The following is an 18,770-nucleotide window of genomic DNA, read 5'->3' on the forward strand; positions in this document are numbered from 1 at the left end:
ATGCTTCTTCTAATTGAAAGTGTCAGAGGGAATTCAAATTTCCTGTTCTTTTTCCATCAGCTCTTGAAGACTGTTTATAAGCTCGTTCAGAAGTTTTCAGAAGGCTTTCCTTCTCTCTTGGACCTTAAAAGATTTTGTTTAGCCTCCTGTCACAAGTACAACTTGACAACCTAAATCAGAACCTGTGGAACTGGAGATGGCGGGGCAGACGTTTCAATAAACACTCCAGTACAGCACAGAGGATTTCCCAACTGTTTCTGCAAATGATGCTTTTGCAACCGTTTCCAAATGTGCAGCCCTTTTATTTAAAACTTACTCCACTGTTTTAAATAGCACTATCTAAGCACTGCCAAATTGGAAACTTCTAAAATCAACTTAGGTTGACCAGAGAGTTTTTACAGCATGAGCACTAGGAGATTAGGCAACAGACGCCAAGTCCTACTGCAAGCATCATGACTCGTAAAAACAAACAAAAAAGCAATTAAAGTCCATGTATACATCCATTCATGTCCACTAGTCATTTTAAAATAAAATTGCTAATCTGAGACAGTGTAGCATCAATAAAATACCAATATGTAGTTCAAAACTGTTTCCAAAACATTGGTTTCTCAGACCAAGCGGCACGAAGTTCAGCTGGACAACAGCATCACCCTGTTAACCACTACAGGTTTCTGAAACAAACTCATAGGAAATAATAATTTCACATCATGTGCTCGCAAAGAGCAGCCACTGGTAGGGTGGGGGGAAACAAATACAAAGAAATGGGCAGAGTTTGGTTTGAGTTAAATTGAACAGGGGTCAAGTTCATCTGCTGTTGAACAAAGAAAAGAACAGTAAATGACAGCAGGAGTTCAAGGTAACGCCCAATCCATGATTAAAGACAGGAAATCTGCTATATAACAGAACATCAAACTTAGGCTAAGAGAATGACAACTGGACCTATCTGCTTTATCACATGTTGCTTTGAGCTCAGTATTGTTTGCATGTGCAAAATAGCTGGCGTGATGCGTTTATAGCATATACAGAATATTTCTACTATAAATAACAAACCACACCCGGAACAAAAATAAACTTGATACAAAGCACTTACAAAGATCCATAAAATAAAGCCCTACAATGTTAACAGAATGACCGCATAAAGTATTTTTCAAGAAAATATCTGTTCTGTGAAAAGATAACATGGAAATCCTTCCAAATGGGGGATATCACAGTATTTTCATTATCAGAAAAACTCAAAATATTAATTGAATAACTGAGCTTTGATAAACAGAATACCTACCGCTTACAATACAAATAATGACAGAAAAGTCTGCAGATGTAAAAGCTTATGACAGTTTCTTCATTTCAAGAATGCATTAGCCAAGTGCTCTATAAGCATGCCTCAAAATTCTTGTCCCAAGAAACCTCTAATCTAAAGTGTATTTCGTATAACTAGCATGTAATTAACTGGAAAGCAGCCCTGTAAACTAGGTAACTGGACAGGTTTAATGGCTATGTACTTAACTCATAGATGATTTTAGATGTAAAAACTGCAAAAGTTTAATAAAACAGCTACTGAATTGAGTTAATGAAAACGTTGCAAACTCCTAAGCCTTACAGCGCTCTCTAGATAGCACGAGCAATATCAGCTCATAAAACGTTCACAAGTTTTTCTACCCGAGTCCCAAACTACTAGAAACCTGGCAAAGTCTAAAGGCCAGCCTGCATCATTCTCCTGGCTAAATCTCACGTATGTCCCTCCAACGCATGTTCAAGTACTACTGCATGCGAAGAACCTTGTATTTACACTACCCATTGACCCTACCAAAAGGTACAGCCATTTATCACAGACCTAAGAACTACTATATCAACAAATCACGTTTTGCTGGACTTTCAAATAACACATTCTGACATCACTAACATCACACATTATGGATGGAAATTATCATGGTAAGTAAACCATGCTGAGTCAGCGCATCAGTTTGGAATAATACATTCCTGAATTCTTCAAAATTGTCTAGCTGGTCACACTGAATTGCTTTTTAAATTCCGTGTATACATTAAGAATATAACAATTCCGATGTGTGCTTTGGAACTGCAGATGGAACTGACTGCTATCCAGTTACGCAAATGCCACACAATGAATTTCTGATAGCATCTCTATTTGTTTGCCAACATAAACCTTGCTGTTCCAAGACAAATTAGTCTTGTGACTAATCAACAACAGTTCCAATGGTTTGTTCAAAACCAAAACCAATAATAAGCTAAAACATTTAAAACTCCGCCCATAGATTAAGCAGGGAGACATCAAAAGCAGCCCTTTTACAAATAAAAATCAGTGCCCAGGCTGTCTACATGTTACAGGTTATAAGCTCAAGTATTCTGAACTACAAACTGTGTATCATGGAAGGGAATTTTTAACACTCCTATTGCCCCCTACACTGCTGCTATCAGTCTGAAGTAAAGCTTCCCTGCCCCTGCGATGGTCCAAAGAAAGAACTGCAAGACTACAGAGAAACTCAGCTTCTACTAAGCTCGTTATACAAGCTCCATGTTTACAGCATCCATCTTCTAATACATTAAAGCAGGAAGACCACTTCCAATACCAGGTATCAGAGACATTCTGTCCCAGGAAAGGTCAATGCTGGACAGAGGCACAACAGCACCTCCACACAGGCAGAATAAAGGCAAGCCTGAACAAAGACAGTAGAAGAGAAATAGTGCTGGGGCAATTAAACTCTGAAACGGAACAGCTTGCAACCCACGGGAAGAAGAAAGAGGAAGAGATCTAAAAGGAGCAAGTGGAGCACAGGAACTTATCATCCGTCAGAAAGGAGAAAAAGGAACACGGCATTTGTACTTTCTCTTTTTAAAGAGAACGGGGGATGAGACGGGTCAGGGACCAAGCCTCCAGCTAGCATCTCCCCCGCCTCCTGCAGGGGCCGGCAGGAAGAGCGGGACCCTCTGCAGCGGGCAGTGGCTGAGCAGGCCGTGCCAGAGCCGGCAGGGCCAGCAGGGCGGCCGGCAGGGCCAGCAGGGCGGCCGGCAGGGCCAGCAGGGCGGCCGGCAGGGCCCCCCCCAGGAGGAGCCTTCCCGTGACACTACAGAACTCCTCTCTGACTGCTAGGTCACGATAGGTACAATGACTCCACTCACAGCTATGCTTTCAATTATGCAAAGCAAACTTTTTTCCCCCTCTACAGAGAAAGCTATTTAAATTGTGCATATGAAATGCAAGTGCATTACAGTAACAGAAAACCACATGCGCTTTTTAATGTATATGACAACTTGTGTTTTAAAATCATATTGGTCACGTACTATGAGATAATGGTGTTTAAGCACATTTGCTCCAGAGGCATTAGTGCACAATTTTGCTTCAACAAGTATGAGTAAAGACCTGTCTGACACCCCTTCCAGTAAGCGTCTGTTACAGGTAACGTCATTGCTTCAGCAAACGACTATCAGTGGATATAGACATTAAGTAAAACCAGTCAGAATCCAGCAAGGTGAAGAGGCGCTTTCTCTTGTAGTATGTAATTATGTAATTAATCATCACGTTAAATCTAGGAAAGAACTCTCTTAGCAACTTCTATCTTGTTTAGATTCACGCACCCTGAAGGGGATAACTGAAGCCTGCCAGCCTGCACGAAACAAACATACTGGTTTGTAAATACTGTCTGAAGAGTGTGGAATTCTTCCCATCTGGCAGGAAAGACACCTCCTTCCCCAGGAACACGCTTGCAGCAAAACTAGCAAAGAAACCACTTACACATCTAAAATTGACCTTCAGCACATTTAGCACATTTTTACGTGACGCTTCTCATAAATTAGATCAGCCTTCCTCACAGGTGACCACATCTGCAGCTTCGTTAGCTAAAAGCTTTTGCAAAACTAAAAAAGAAACAGAAAAGGAGGAAATAGGAAGAAGCCTAGTTGCAGTAAATTATCTTCAATCTTCAGGCAACTGCACACCAAACACATGCCTCAAAATATTTCAAGTAGAAAACATTGGTTTAGATTTCGCTATTTATTTATTTTTAGCACTGAAGTTCTTCAGCCAGATTTGGTGCGTAGGGGAAAAAAGTAAAGAAATCACCATAATGGTTCAGATATTTGCTTAAAATATGCAGGAAATGATGCTGGCTCTTTGTCGAACAGTAGAGAGAAATACCAACGATAAGCAAAGACAGAACCAGCACCCTCTTCAGTTATGCCTACAACCCCAATATTCTTCATTACTCAGGTAACTGCTTTTCTTTTGATTGTCCGGCAGTTTCTTCATAGCCATCTGAAATGTCATCAAAGGAACAGCAGGACTGCTATGTACCACTGCTTTTGCAAACGTATGTAAATACATCATTAGAAAAAAAATCATGAAAAGAATTTCAGTAACACAAGCCTACCATTCACGTAACTAAAGCAGTCTAGAAAATTATCCTGCTGTCAAAACAGAAAGTGGGTGATTTTTAAAGGAGCAGGAGGGGAGACAGATAAAGAAGCTGAAATCTGAAACTCCTAAGGAGAGATTCTTAGTCTTCTTGAATTCAGAACTTCTTATAAATAAGCCTGACTATTCTTACTATGGAAAAAAATAGCACAGAAGCGCGTAACCCAAGACTGTATCATTACTAGCAACCAACCAGAGAAGCTTTAATCCTGACGTCTTCTAACTGCACGTGCGTGACTGTACAAACATAATCCTTATTTGATGGGATGCTTTCTTAAATAAAACTGTTTCCCACCCTCTGTGGCAAACATAACACATTATTTCCACAGACACTAGGAACAGCATATTAAACTGCTGTCTTTTATGTATAAGCACCAAACAGTGGTGCTGAGGAAAGCCTTGTATCTGCATCAAGGTTTTAAGGGAAGGGTGGCATGGAGATGAGAAGAAGAAAAAGAGTGAGAGTTAATGATGACCAGAAGAGAGAGCAAAAATAGGATTAATACCAATCTCTGTGCTAAGACCTGTGCTGTTCTTTTCCTTATATACATTATTGACCTGCCTCTGAACTGCCCCATCCCATCAGACATTCACATCTCTTCTCCTTAACAAGCCCTGGCCACAAATTGCTCCCCATCCACATGGCGTCTTTATCTTCCTAGAGTCAGTATTGGCCAAGGCTGAACTGACAAACCTGTTGTGTTTCATAGAAGACTTCTGCCTCCACCCCATACTTCCACCTCTCTCTCACACTCACCAGCTTTCCTCCATTTCCATCCTTTATCCCTCTCCACTCTCTCTCTCTCACTACAACTTTCACTGCTCTTTGCTTTCCCCATCCTGACTATCCCTCTTCCCAAGTTGCAGTTTCTCCCTCTTTCCCTCTTCAATCCTATAACCAGTATCTTCCTTTGCTTTATTCCTTTTCTACTCCAGGTACCACATCCACCACCTAATCTCCTATGTTCTGGTTTTCCCATTACACTGTCCTTCCAGTTTGCAACATTTTTGTCTCCACACGTTCTGTGTTTCTTCCTCTGAAATTACAATTCTCACTATAAATATCTTCCCTCTAAAATAGTCTATTTGCTGGACACCTGACTATACAGTCTCCTCAAAGACCAAATGAACCTGATGCCTCATGTGCGTGCATGAGGAGCATATAGCAGAGACATTGCACTGCTCAGCAACTTTAAGCCTAAATTTAATCTAAACCAGGATAAAAAAATAAAAATAAAATCTTCTCCCCACTGATACCTAAACACTGCCCAAAGTTCTGGAAGTAACTGCTACCATTATCTGAAAATGACAGCATTGCTAGAAACACATAAATGATGTCATCTTGACATGGAAATCCCCATTGAGAGAATTAAATATGATCTCCAACCACTGGGCTCAAAAGAGCTGCTCAACATGGAAAAAACTTCTTCTGATAAAATAAATTTAAGTAAGGAGAGGAAAAGAGAAGTGCAGAGCAGTTTCTTTGGTAAACCTTTAGCATCTGGGCCTGCCTTATCTTACTTTGAGGTTTCCACTGGTGTATGTTCAAGGACGCTTTAACACGCCCGCTTTATCCGCATGATAGAGACATTTAAAAACCAGTGAACTGACTGAGAAGTGAGGATAGGTAGATGAACACAACGTTGCCATTTGGCGCATAACTACTTTCTTCTCTTTCATTTTTTGTGACTGTTGAAATGATCCCATATTACAGGCTGTAATAGATGTTCAAAACCCCATAGCTATGAATAAGTCAGCTCCAGAGTTTTGTTTGTTATACTCAAGCGTGGCACTGCTCCACTGTCAACATTAACTTAGTTCTTTTACCCAATAAGGCTTTACCTCTGTTTGAGAAAAGACATCAAAGTTAACCTTTTATCATTCACCATCTGTATGAAAACCTTTGTGACTTCAAGTCTGCTCACTGGGCTTTTCATAACACAATTTTTCCATCCGTCAAAATAAAGTTGATGCTGACACAATGCGAACATCAACAGAGACTTAGCTCTCTTGTCCAGTGCTCAACTATCTTGGTTTCAGCATCTAAAGAGATCGAGTGAGCAACTGATACAGGTTCTTCCCTTGATGTAGTAGTTTATTTCAAACAATTAGCTGCAACTGCCAATTACTATGCTTTCTGTGAAACATTACAACTATAGAACATCTGTGTTAGTGTCCCATAAGTTTCCTTAAAAATAAGGTGGCAGACAACTCCCACAGATCTTCATTTCAACACGTGAAGGAAGCAGTGTGACGATCCTTTACTCACTGCCTGTTTTCTCTAATCAGACCATAAACACTGCCTATTCCTGTCTCCTTTCAGGTTCTTGATTTCTCCTCTTGATTCTGAAGTCTTTTACTCCCCAGTTCTCTGTTTGTCGTGTATTAGCCCACCCCACCTTTGCCATGCAGCCTGGATCACTGACTTCATGCTGCCACACTTACCAGCTCCAGACCCTTACTCCCACTGAGCTCTTGCTCTCTGAACTTTGGATCACTGTTTCTCCAGCTACAACTCATACCTACAACATTCCTCCTACTACTTTCATACCTCCCTTCTTCCTCGATTACTTTTCCAGCATAGCTGAGAAGTGGGAGAAATAGTAGAGTCAATTTTACTTTTAAACTGGCTCTGAAATTTATAACTAATCTACAGATTAGAGGCTGCTGGTATTTTCCCTGCGTTCTTGACAATGCTGTTGTGAAGGAACTATTTTCTCAGTAACGCTGAGAACTCCATCCCTGTAGTTTTGTGGCGCAATGCAAGAAAGATGGTGAAAATAAAAAGCTCACAGTAAACAACAGTGGATGCTCTATTTAAAATATTAAATTAGAATGCAAAAGTCAGTATCAGATATTGTGAAAAATATTTTTCATTGTAATGAAGTTTACCATATTATGACCACAGACCAGTAAACCTATCAATGCCATTCACCCTTTCAGCAAAGCATTTAAGTAATGTCTTTCTACTTAAATCTTTTGTTGGAAGAAGCTTAGAGAAAACATGTATATGCTCTCCTAAATACAAAACTGAACTCTTTAGATTCAGTACAAGTCAGTCCACATTACAGGTAACGATAATTTACCGTTCATTATACCAAATGAAGTTTGCAAGGCAGAAAAGACCTTCCTTTGACCTAAAGGCTGGAGTAACACTACGACTTACATACAACATGCACTGACAACTCCTCCTCCTAGGCTGTATCCCAAGCCACAGTACCGACACGCGTGGCAAACACCACTGCCACTTGAGCACTACCACCATCACATTAAGCTTTTCAACAAATAGTGCAGAAGGCTTCACAGGTCCCAGGGGACAGAGAGGGGACAACACAACTCTCAAAGAATTCATCTGTGTAAGAAGTACACTTCTGAAACCTGAAGCAGACACGAATAAAAAGCTTCTGATGCCACCAGCAAATATTAAAGTTCTCAGTTTCGCTTGCTTTCCTTTTTCATGTACCTTTTCACTCAGTTACTGTGGGAACACACATGCTTCCATATTTCTTTTCTCAGCCAACCAAACAGAAATAAAACCTTGTCCCTTCTGCCTTGTAAGACATCCATGTAATTTTTGTTACCATTCTCCAACTGTACTTATGCAAAATTCACATACACAAGTTTTCAATATGTAACTTTACAAATATCTATATTAAATGAGCACTTAAAAAACAGTACATATCAGTTCAATTTTGCTGATTTATTTTCAGATATGAAAACACACTAATTTTTTTTTTTTAATTCACACTGTACGTTAACCCGCTTACATTAAATGATCTCCCCCACCCCTCATAATAAGTCAGTCAATCACATAAACAAAAGCTGGTTTTTTAGACAGCCTTTTAGGAGGTCATAAAATTAAAAGCTCTATTTTATAATTGTTTTGCTGTAATTTTAGTACTTGCAGATCATGTTTTAACGACAAAGTTACACTGCAACAGAATGAAGCAGGAAGGAATGTTACAGAGTATGAACAAACACCACCAAACTTACCCCTCTGAAATTCCAGCCCTTGGTAGAAGCGAACAAGGAAAAATTGTTCTGTTGCTGTTGTTTCGGCCTGCAAAGAGACAAGGAAAAGTGTTCACATTTTCAGCTGTCATATTTTCTGTATCAATAACAGAGTGACAATGGTGGGAGAAAAGAAAGAGACAGGCTTCAGGTACCAGACACCTTAGATTTCCTTGGCTGTACTTCTGACAGGTTTCTCTCTTCAGTTTAGTTAAATGTTTTAATTCAGATTGAGAGCTAAGGGACATGGCAGCCTTACAAGCCTTCAGAGACGCACTGACTCGATGTCTGACAACAACTTATTACTCCTACTGATTTTCAGCACGCAGAGAACCCTGACCCGAACAGTGTGGGTCTGTGAAGCTGCAATTATGCCATGTGATGCAAGATGGAGCAGTCTGCCAGCTGTACTAGATGGGGACACTAAAGAGCCTTTAATCCTAGCACTGAAGCTCCACAAAGGACCGATGTAAAGCAAGCTAGCCATACCTTTGTGACACTAAAAACTAGAGAAGCTGACTTCAGTTTTTACTCATTACAAAACCTTTCTCCTACCCTATAATTATCGCTGTACAATTATTTCTGAAAAGTAACCATAACATTCTCCACTTCACTCTTAATGAGTGCTTTTCACCAGCGAGATCTTAAATTACTTTACAAAGGCAGGCAAACATTGCTGAGATTTTACACACGACGTCAGATCACAGCTTGACTGACCTGTTGACCAAACCAACAAATAGTTTGGTGGCACAACCTAAGTGCTGAGCACACTGCAACTCCAACCATGCAATTACACAGATTACAGAAGCCATCACAAATAACAACAGGAATACAAAAACTTAGTTAAAAAATAGCAAATTAAATGGCTGCCTGCCAAACCTCACCATCCAACAACAACAGGATAGACGTTTTGCAGTTACGGCCCTGGACTAACACATGACAGATCTGGGAGTCATTCCTGCTGCTTGTGGCTCCTGAGGGACTCCAACACACCCTGCCCCAGTCTCTCTTCTGCAGAGTCAGGATAGCAACACTTCTCTCCGTCTTTTTCCTGCCTTCCCTATTTTGGTGTAAAATATCTGGTGCAAGGACTTTTTTCTTATTATGTGCATTAAAACACTTCATAGAGCCGTGATCACAGTAGACATTTTTAGATACCAACATAATGCAAATAATAAACTATAATCATGACAACAGAGTCATTTTTGTAACATCAAAGGTTGAGACATACATCTTCTCAGTTTTTCACTCTACCAGCCAGCCAACCAGAAAGAATATCAATATCTGAAGCACACTGATAAAGTCAATAAAAAAGCACAAGGCAGCATACATGACAGACTTCAGTGTTAAAGACTGTCCCACTAATAAACCCTCCTACTACAGCTTTCCAAGTTAAAATATTATGAAACTCAATTTCTAACCCAAAAGCCTCACTAGAACTGGAACTGCATTATGAAAAGAGAAAAATGTGATTAACAAGAGCAAGTTACACAGATTATCAATTGTCCTAGCAGTGTTTTACACCCTTTTTGTTCACCAATGATCTCACACCAGAATCAGAGTCAGATTTTCCAAAAAGTACTGAGACATTTCCGTGGAGTTTTGCTCCTTAGTCATTTAAAAAAAAAAAAAATCTCATGTTTAAACTTACATTTCCGCATTCTTTTCTTCAATATTTTAATGCTGTTCACGCATTTATTTTCCCAGCTTAAGAATTGCACTAGTTTTATTTTAATTAAGCTGAATATAGGAGAAACAAAAGACATGTCAACTTCAATATATTAGGATTTATGATAGTTTAGACAACAGTTACAAGGGAAATGAAAACTTCATTAAAAATTATCTCTCCCTACAATCATCCTGTCACGAGAACTGAGAACTCTGTAATAAGCAATAAGTTTGTTGTATCGTTCATCTACACTAAACTGAAGGCCGTCCACTAGAAGATGACTGCTGACTACCCCGTTATCATCAATCTGTAACCTTCCCATTCACCGAAAGCATCCCAGACTACACAACAGCAGCCAGTCTTTAGAGAGAGCAGACAATACTAAATCTACCTTTTGCCAGTTTTCACAATAGGTATCCTCCTTCCTTGTCTTATCAGTCACGAACCTTACTTCATTTTGGCGAGACTGAACCTCTCTATTATTCACAATGGTATGCTAACTCCTTTCTTTTTAACACTATTATAGTGTTATTAAAGAGCCCTAAATACAGCAGCCTAATGAAACAAGCCAGCTTTACCAAAAGGAGTTAATTAAAAAGGCAGTGAAACACACTGCAGTCACTGTGTGTTCCTCCAGGACTCACTGGCCTGATCTGATACACACAGGGTGTAACAAAACTCTTGCAAATTGTTTCTTCACCCACTGTGTGCAGCACTCTTCTAATGGGCAGAAGCCAGGCTGAAGCATTACGCTCCTTTATCGCCCTATGGGCTACCTAAATAATTTCTTCAAAACCTGTCACTTTTATGCGTCTGGCCTGGCTATTACTTCCCTAATTTCTATTCTATCGGGGTACTCAAAGTTTAAGTCTGGAACACAGTGAATACACCAAGTCTAATTTTCCACTACAAGCAACCATTTCATACAGCCCATCTCAAACTTACCAAGACACTAAAATTGCAAAAGTACTGTCCTACTATCTTACTGAAAGACCGTTTTAGAAACCTCACTGTTCCCATCACTAGAGACAATCTAGGCTAAACATAAATTGTTTACGACCACCCTGCTGAACCAGCATTTTTCAGCTGAACACACTCCTAAATGATGTAAAATACAAGTTCTGGTTCTCAACTGCACCTCAAGTAACAAAACATAGTTCTACCAAAAACGAGACCTCATTTACAGTTTTCAGTTTGGTCCTTCACTATCTTAAAGTTATTTTGATCTCTTGGCATTCCCAACTGTCAACATCGGTGAGACCTGTACTGAAAAAGAATTAGTATTGTAGATTTTTTTCAAATACATTTTAAATTAATGTCTTTCTCTTTTTCTACAGGGCACTACTACTGTTCTGAACATATTGTTTACTGGATAAATCTTTTCTGAATTGCAGCAGTATATAAGCTAATTAAGCAACAGCCTGTCTGCATTATAACACTATTAAAATACTAAATTGCTATGTGATATTTTAAATACAAAAACATAACGCTACAAAACTGTCAAATAATTCTGTTTTTGAAATAACCAATAAATATTACACTTTGATAGGCAGGATACTATAACAATAGGTGTACGAGACCCACTTGGTTTGGAAATAAAATAATTTACTGACCAGACCAATAATAAAAGTCATCACTGGCATAAGTAGGTAGCAGATAGAACAAAACAAAACATGAGCTTAAAGATGGAAAGAGGAGACAAATTAATAGGCATTAACAGTGATGAGCAGGTCTGACTTTAGAAGCACGTAAGTCTAAAATAAATTACGCAGGTGCTATAGTAAGGCTTTTTCAGATGTCAAGACGACGACAGGGATGGTTCCTATAACTGCATGCGCTGTGACTAACACTCTTGAAACACATCGAGTAGATGATCACAGACTAGATCACAGCTGAGAAGTACATAATGTGCGAGGGAAAGAGAGGAGCTCCTCCCGACAATTACCTGCAACAGTAATCTCAAAGCTGTAGTTTATAATACTTGACCTTTCTTACAGATGGATCTTTTTTTCATTTAGCTAGAACTCACCAAAACATTTTCTCCCCAGTACTGCAGTTTTAAAAATTAAAGACTAGAAGGTGGGACTACAGAGGGGCTCTTCAGACCGTGGGAGGGAGCGGGTCACCAAACCTGTCAGCTGAGCTTGGTTTGGAGATCACCATGGAAAGTTTACCTTGGAAATAAAAGCCTGAAGCCAAGTCCATCCAGCCCGAGGAAAGCGCAAGCGGAGGCCTGTCACCTGGAAAGGCCGCCCATGAAGACACTCAACCTTCAGCCATGTCTAGCTGTTCAAGCGTCAAATTTCTCCTCCTCCTCTTTCGTAAGAGTTTCAACTGTTTATCTGCCATTTGATCTTTAAGCTCCAGCCTGGGCAAAATAAGCCCTGGAAATGGCATCTTCACATCTTAGTAGCTCAGATGTATCTTAGATCCCTTGACACATTTACCAGGGAATGACTGAACTATACTGACTTACTTGCCTGCTGGTTTCCTAGTGATCCTGCTGTTCAATAAGGAGAATTTGGAATTTTACTGAACAAAACATTTATCACTGCAGGAACTTTTGGCACTGGTAATATCCTCTGAGCTGTGGCTCTATCTTTAACCAAGGTGCTTCTACCACTGTTTTGTAGCCTGAAGAGTAAATGGTCGCTGAATTAAACATACAGTCAATTATCAACTTAAGATTTGTAAGGTCCCAGATTCTGTGATCCATAAGAATCACTTAAAGTCCTAAGTCAGCATGAATAAGAGTTCTAGAACTTCTAGTACTCATGAGTTAATTTATATAGTTCGTTAGGTTAATTACAATAAATCAACTCCCTATGCTTCTTGTAACACAAGGCTGCATTACACACTGCCCAACAGAAAGCAAAGCTTTACAAAAGAAAACCACTTGTAGAGGTGGGGAGGAGGGAAAAAAAAAAAGGGAGAAAGAACAAGATAAACCATGAAATAAAAAACTATTACAGACAGAGGAATGTTGTTTTCTTTCTCACAGCTAAGTATGTACTACAGAAGTCTGTATACAATAAAGACAAGATGTTGCCATAAACTCTAATAAAGTATTAAAGTGGATGAAGGATAAACGTCAGTTGGTTTTCATTGTGGAACACTGAATTAAAAATAACGATGCATCTCCGTCAAGACTGAAGTAGGTATTATTTGCCCTGTAGTATGTTTGTGTTGTCCTATCTGCTGCTTGCATTCAGAAAGAAAAAATCCAGTATTTCATATTAAACCAGCATCATCACAAAGGCTTGTCTGGAAACAAAACATTGAACCTTCTTAAAATGGTTTTGCAAAAGTGATCCCTGTGTTTTACATTTGTTGAGTTTAATAAGTATATACCTAGCATATTCCAATTCTGCCTTGGAACTGAAATTAAAACTTGGTTGTTTTTTTTTCCCCTCACCTGTTACCAGTAGCAATAACATTTACAGATCAGTGAAACTGTAGAGTATTTGCAAAGACCGAATATGACCTATAACTATTCTTTCTGCATAAAACTGAGGAGAGAGCCCAGCTATGTTCCCCAGAATTTTGTTGACCATGCTAAGAAAAAAAAATAAAAGTTGTAAAATAATGCTTTTGTCCTTAAGATGTGCAGGGTTTTCTGTTTAGGTTCCCTCACACATGTAGTATGAATAGATATAATAAAAATAACTGTTGGACAAATATATCCTTATTGAAATCTTTATTTAACCACAATTTTTGGAAACCAAATTAACATGCCTCCCATAATAAATCAGTGGAGATTTTTGTGCAACCTTTACTGTACTGTAGGTTAGTTATATAATGACAATTGATAAGTAAAAGTATATAAAGGAATCTAAAGACTACAACATGCACTCAATGTTTTAAAGATTCTATTATATTTACTAAAAAAAGTGTTATCTTGTCTTGAAGCACGATGATGAGATAAACGAACAATTTATGGCAGTTTATAAGCTCACGTAACTTTTACATCTTCATCTGATCCTGTAAGCTTTCTGCACACACAATCACTGACTACACCAGTATTTTTTTTAGATATGAATATCCAAGCTGTGTGTTTTGTTTAAAATACTCAGCTGCTACATCTGTTTGAAGATAAAAGCACAACGCACAAATCTACATGAATAGTCACTCAGAGTAAAGGAAAGCTCAAACCACTTTGACAAGCTGTGCTAAGTAAAAATTCTTTTCAATCTGCAAAAATAAAGGTTGTTACTACAGCTGTGAATATTTTACGAAGCTACTGTTAAATAATAAATAGTAGTTACTGTTCAGAACTGTTCTTCATAATGTCATCTGTTCAACCTATCAAAAGTGTGCACTGTTCATAAAAGCACATTTATTTTAACACACTGGAATATTTGTGATACTAAATTACAAAAACAAAATTCAAAGTGGTTTACCTGGTGAAGCCCGAGATATGCAAGAGCCTTTTAGCTTTGAACAATAGTTTTGAGCAATACTGATCCTCTTAGATGTTTTAAGTTATGGATAATAATAAACTAATGTACCTTTGGTACTGATTTTAAGAGCAGAAAAAAGCCCATGGTTTGACCTACTTAATAAAAACCACTGACTCCTCCACTCGAAATCTCAAATACTGTTTCTCCTCTATACTAGGTCTGGGCATTTTGGCACTAAAAGGAGACTGTGGAAAATTTCATGTATTTTCCAGAAAGAAAAGAACAAATTTAATACAGTAGAATTTGGCTCAGAAAAGTTTTAAGGTCATATGGAGACTTTACTTGATACACTTTTCCTCCTAAAGGCAAAGCATCTCAAAGATTGTCTGTATGTTTGATTTACCAAGGTCCAATCCTGCAGACGTGAGCTCTTCAAGCTCCCATAGCATCTACTGACAGATAACTGGGGGGGGCGAGGCGAGGCCACTTAGATTAGCAAGACTGAACACTTACTGCCTTGAGAGGAACAAAAATATCCACCAAGGAAAAAACAAATGACTGATTTTTACTAGCTGGGCTGACTTCCTGGATATTAACATAATCTTTTATTGTCCTACTATCATGAAGTATGTGTCATAAACGTATTAAGAAAGAAAAACAGCCCTTGAGAATCTGGATATACACAGATGAACGCCTGCATCACTGAAGCAGGTACACGTACCAGTGAGCTGTCCCACACCTACTCTTCTCCCACGCTTTCTTCAGAACATGTTTATTTATACTATGAATCAATGCATGACACTGTAAAACGTCCCATCACTAATAAAACCCAAAGCAGCTACAAAATGCATTTTTTCATTTCTACATTTTGATCTAAAAATCAGATACTCTTCAGGATGTAACATTTCATCTTCTGAAGAAATAGGGGCTTGATTTAAAGATTTAAATGTAATTTATTTCTTCATCTGTAACAACTGCAGGTTAATGCAATAAATTATGTCCGATATACACCGCTATAAAAGCATCCCCCTTGACATATATGAACTCTGTTTACAGCTGAAACAGAAAGCCCTGGCCACTATCCAACAGGGTAACGCAGGCTTTTCTGCTGTTTGACAAAGGTATATCTGCATTAATGCTGGCGAGGAGGAGAAGAGAGTCCTGTATTATGTGTCTATAACAAAATACCAGTTTCATGAATATTGTAAAAGCTAAGATTAGAAAGATTATTCACTGCCTCACTTTGAATGCGCAGCCTAAAATTATTCCTATAGCATTTCAATAATAGTAGGAAGAAGAAATAGCAATAACACGTTCGCTAGTTTTTAGTCATCACCTCATCCCAGTGCTCTATCACGGATACATGCTGAATTCTTCACAAAGAGAACAACACCTCATTAAAAAGAAATGTTTGCTCATCTCCACCGTACAGTCAGCCATCCAGATGAGATCCTCTGGCCCATGTGAAAACAAGATCTGATGGTAATGCTCTAAGTGGCCCCCATCATGAGAGTCAGAAAAAGCAAGCCTCCAGGCAAAAACCTTACAAGATTCATGCTCAAGGAAAGAGAATAAGTCTATTCCATTTTATTTTCAAAACAGAAGTAAGCTCTCATGGAGAACCTAAGGCTGGGAAATCCACTTAGGCTAGTAAGACTGGATACTTACTGGTTAGATAGAAACAAAACTGTTCACCCAGAGAAAGCAGACAAGGGATTTCTTTGCAGTTTGTGAAATCCAACCAAACAGCGTTGTCAGTTAGCATACAGAGAAGCTACTAACACCCTCAAAATGATCATTCAAGTGCCATCACATCATGTTCTTGATAAAGGAAATGGGTGTTTTCTGAAAATCCTTTTTGTTTGGATTCATATCATCTGGCTCTCTTCCCGAAGGTAAACACGAATTCCTGCGAAGCCGCGGCTCGCTAACAAGCATTTAGAAAGATCAGAAGGACTGAATAAAGAGGGCAACGCTATTTAAAACAAGTAACTCTTGGGGGCAAGTCCATCCAGTCCAAGATTTTAAAACTCCTGTACTGCCATTTCCTTATCCCTTCATTTGCAACTTTATCTTTTTCTGCACTGTAGCTTGTATTTCAACTGAAAAGGCCAAAAAAGTAGGTTCATAACAAAAATGTCGAGAGGCTCAGGACATCATTAAGCCTATAGCCAATTTAGCGGCTCCTCTCTGTTGCAAAGCGAAGAACTCCTGCACCCCTTTCACAGAGGGCCGCACCACACTCTTCACACCTCGCTCTCAAGGTTATGGCACTCGGCCAGCCAGTCAAGGAAGGAAACCTGCTTTCATTAAAGGCGGTAACTTTCAGAATACTGTTTCATGGAGAAAAATTACTCTTGCATGAAGTGTTTTACATTGAGTGACAAGAACCACTCCTGTAATTTCTATGCAGACAGACCAGAACATCTCTTGAGGTTGTAACAGGCCTGTCACCGCTGGAGCTAATAAACTAAACTTCTCCAAGTGTATGCAATCCTGCCCAAGACTTAACTTCAGTGTGCAGTCACCCCCCCAAAAAAAGTCAAATTATACCACGTAATTTCACATCTACACTAGTTCTGTCCTCTGCCACGCCTCAGGGATTGCAGGCTGTCGTGGCCAATTCCACTTAGCTACTTTGTCATATATAGTTCAATAACTTGGACATAAAAATCTCACCAAAGGTTACATTCCGCAGCATACTGGGACTCTGCTCGGGACACAAGCAAGTATTTTGCTATGGCATAACTAAAACGTGGGCAACAGAACTTCTCCCACGCTTTAAGCATTGTCAGTTAAATAAAGAACAGAGCATGAAGAAATGAAAAAAGTCAGGACTTCATCAACCTATCGACAACAAAACCTTTCATGGGAATAAGTTTCAATATTTATATCAAGTCTGAGGAAAAAGCTTCAACTTTTTCAAACAACCTTTCCCTGTTTCTAGAGCTTTTTATTGAGAAATTTGAAGTACCATGAGTTGGGATTTTTTTCTTTCCCCTTTGGGTGCTGTTTTAAAAATAAGCACTCAATGATACACCATCTTTTCTTTTAGGGGAATGTGAAACCTGGGAGAGAACACTTTCAGATCATTAGATTACTAAGATCAATAGGTACAATAAACACTACCATGCTTAACAAAATATTTAGGATACTCACAGCTGAAGCACCTGTAGACAGGCAAACATTTTTAGTAGTTATGTACCCAATACGGCCAGTTTGCTTTAATAAGCTGCCAGTGTATCTAATTTTTTTGAACTGAAATTGTTATGTGCACCAAAATGAACTACAAGAGGCCCTGAATCGAAGTTTAAAGCAATATGTGATATATACATACAAGTCATCAAGATTGAACTATGCAACTTTCAGATTTATAAAGACATTTTCCCTTGTAAAACTTTCGCTTGCATTATTAGCAGATTGTACACTGAAAGAACCCAAATAAAACAAAGTGATTTCATCTCCGTTTCATCTTCATTTCCATCTGCACAGTAATTCCTCTTCAGTTGCATAAGTAACTGTAAGAGCAACTATCAGCTCCCGGGCTTAGAAATTTTCTTTCTCCTCATTTAACAAAGCGATCCTCACAATCTTCTTATTCAGCTTTAACACTTTTTTTTTTTTTTTTAGAACTTGAAAAGAATCAGCAGTGTCCTTTTAATATTGATTACGTTAGTTTCCCTTGTTTGATGTAACTCATTAGGACTTTTTATTGTGGCCATAAATCCCCTGAGCTCCATAAGCATTTTGTCTTACTTCATGACAGTAAAGCTACCAAATCAAGCCCTAAAATGCTTTCAAGTTTAAAAGTTTATTCCTATCATAAACACCGGACTGGCTTCCCCTTTGTTCTGAATGAAAGTGAAATAAATACAAACGAGGCAACTATATGCACAAAGGCCAGTTTACACATACAAGGAGAGCCAAATTTAAAAACAAACAGTTTCAATAAATATTGCATCCTCTGATATCACAATATTCTGTTTAATACAAACACTGACAAGTTTATTTCTGCAAAAATCAGAAGAGTTTTTGAAGGCAATTTATAAATAGACACTGAAGTCAAAAATACTGACCTCTACCATGTGACTTCTGTGACCTTGATCTGCATTGGACAGTGAGGTCAGAAGGCTATGACGACAGTTTTATCTTCAAGAATTATGTAAACCCGTTTACATAACAAATAATACTGTTAATAAAAGCTAAGTTATAATTTCTGAGTGGAATATTTTATACTACATATTTGGAATTGGAAGTTTCTTTA

General features: G+C 38.6%; 1 protein-coding gene across 6 annotated transcripts in view; it reads right to left on the bottom strand.

Annotated features, from left to right (window-relative positions):
• ARHGEF3 (Rho guanine nucleotide exchange factor 3) overlaps positions 1-18,770 on the bottom strand; it is a 142,265-nt gene that overhangs the window by 80,028 nt on the left and 43,467 nt on the right. For all 6 annotated transcript variants that reach the window (XM_087744994.1, XM_087744993.1, XM_087744990.1 and 3 more), the window contains one exon: positions 8,420-8,486. In XM_087744994.1, the coding sequence (XP_087601120.1) occupies positions 8,420-8,486 (67 nt within the window). The remainder of the gene's footprint in view (positions 1-8,419; positions 8,487-18,770) is intronic.

Source organism: Nipponia nippon, unplaced genomic scaffold, assembly GCF_047370975.1.
Source record: "Nipponia nippon isolate SJK-2023a ecotype South Korea unplaced genomic scaffold, ASM4737097v1 scaffold_9, whole genome shotgun sequence".
Lineage (NCBI taxonomy): Eukaryota > Metazoa > Chordata > Aves > Pelecaniformes > Threskiornithidae > Nipponia > Nipponia nippon.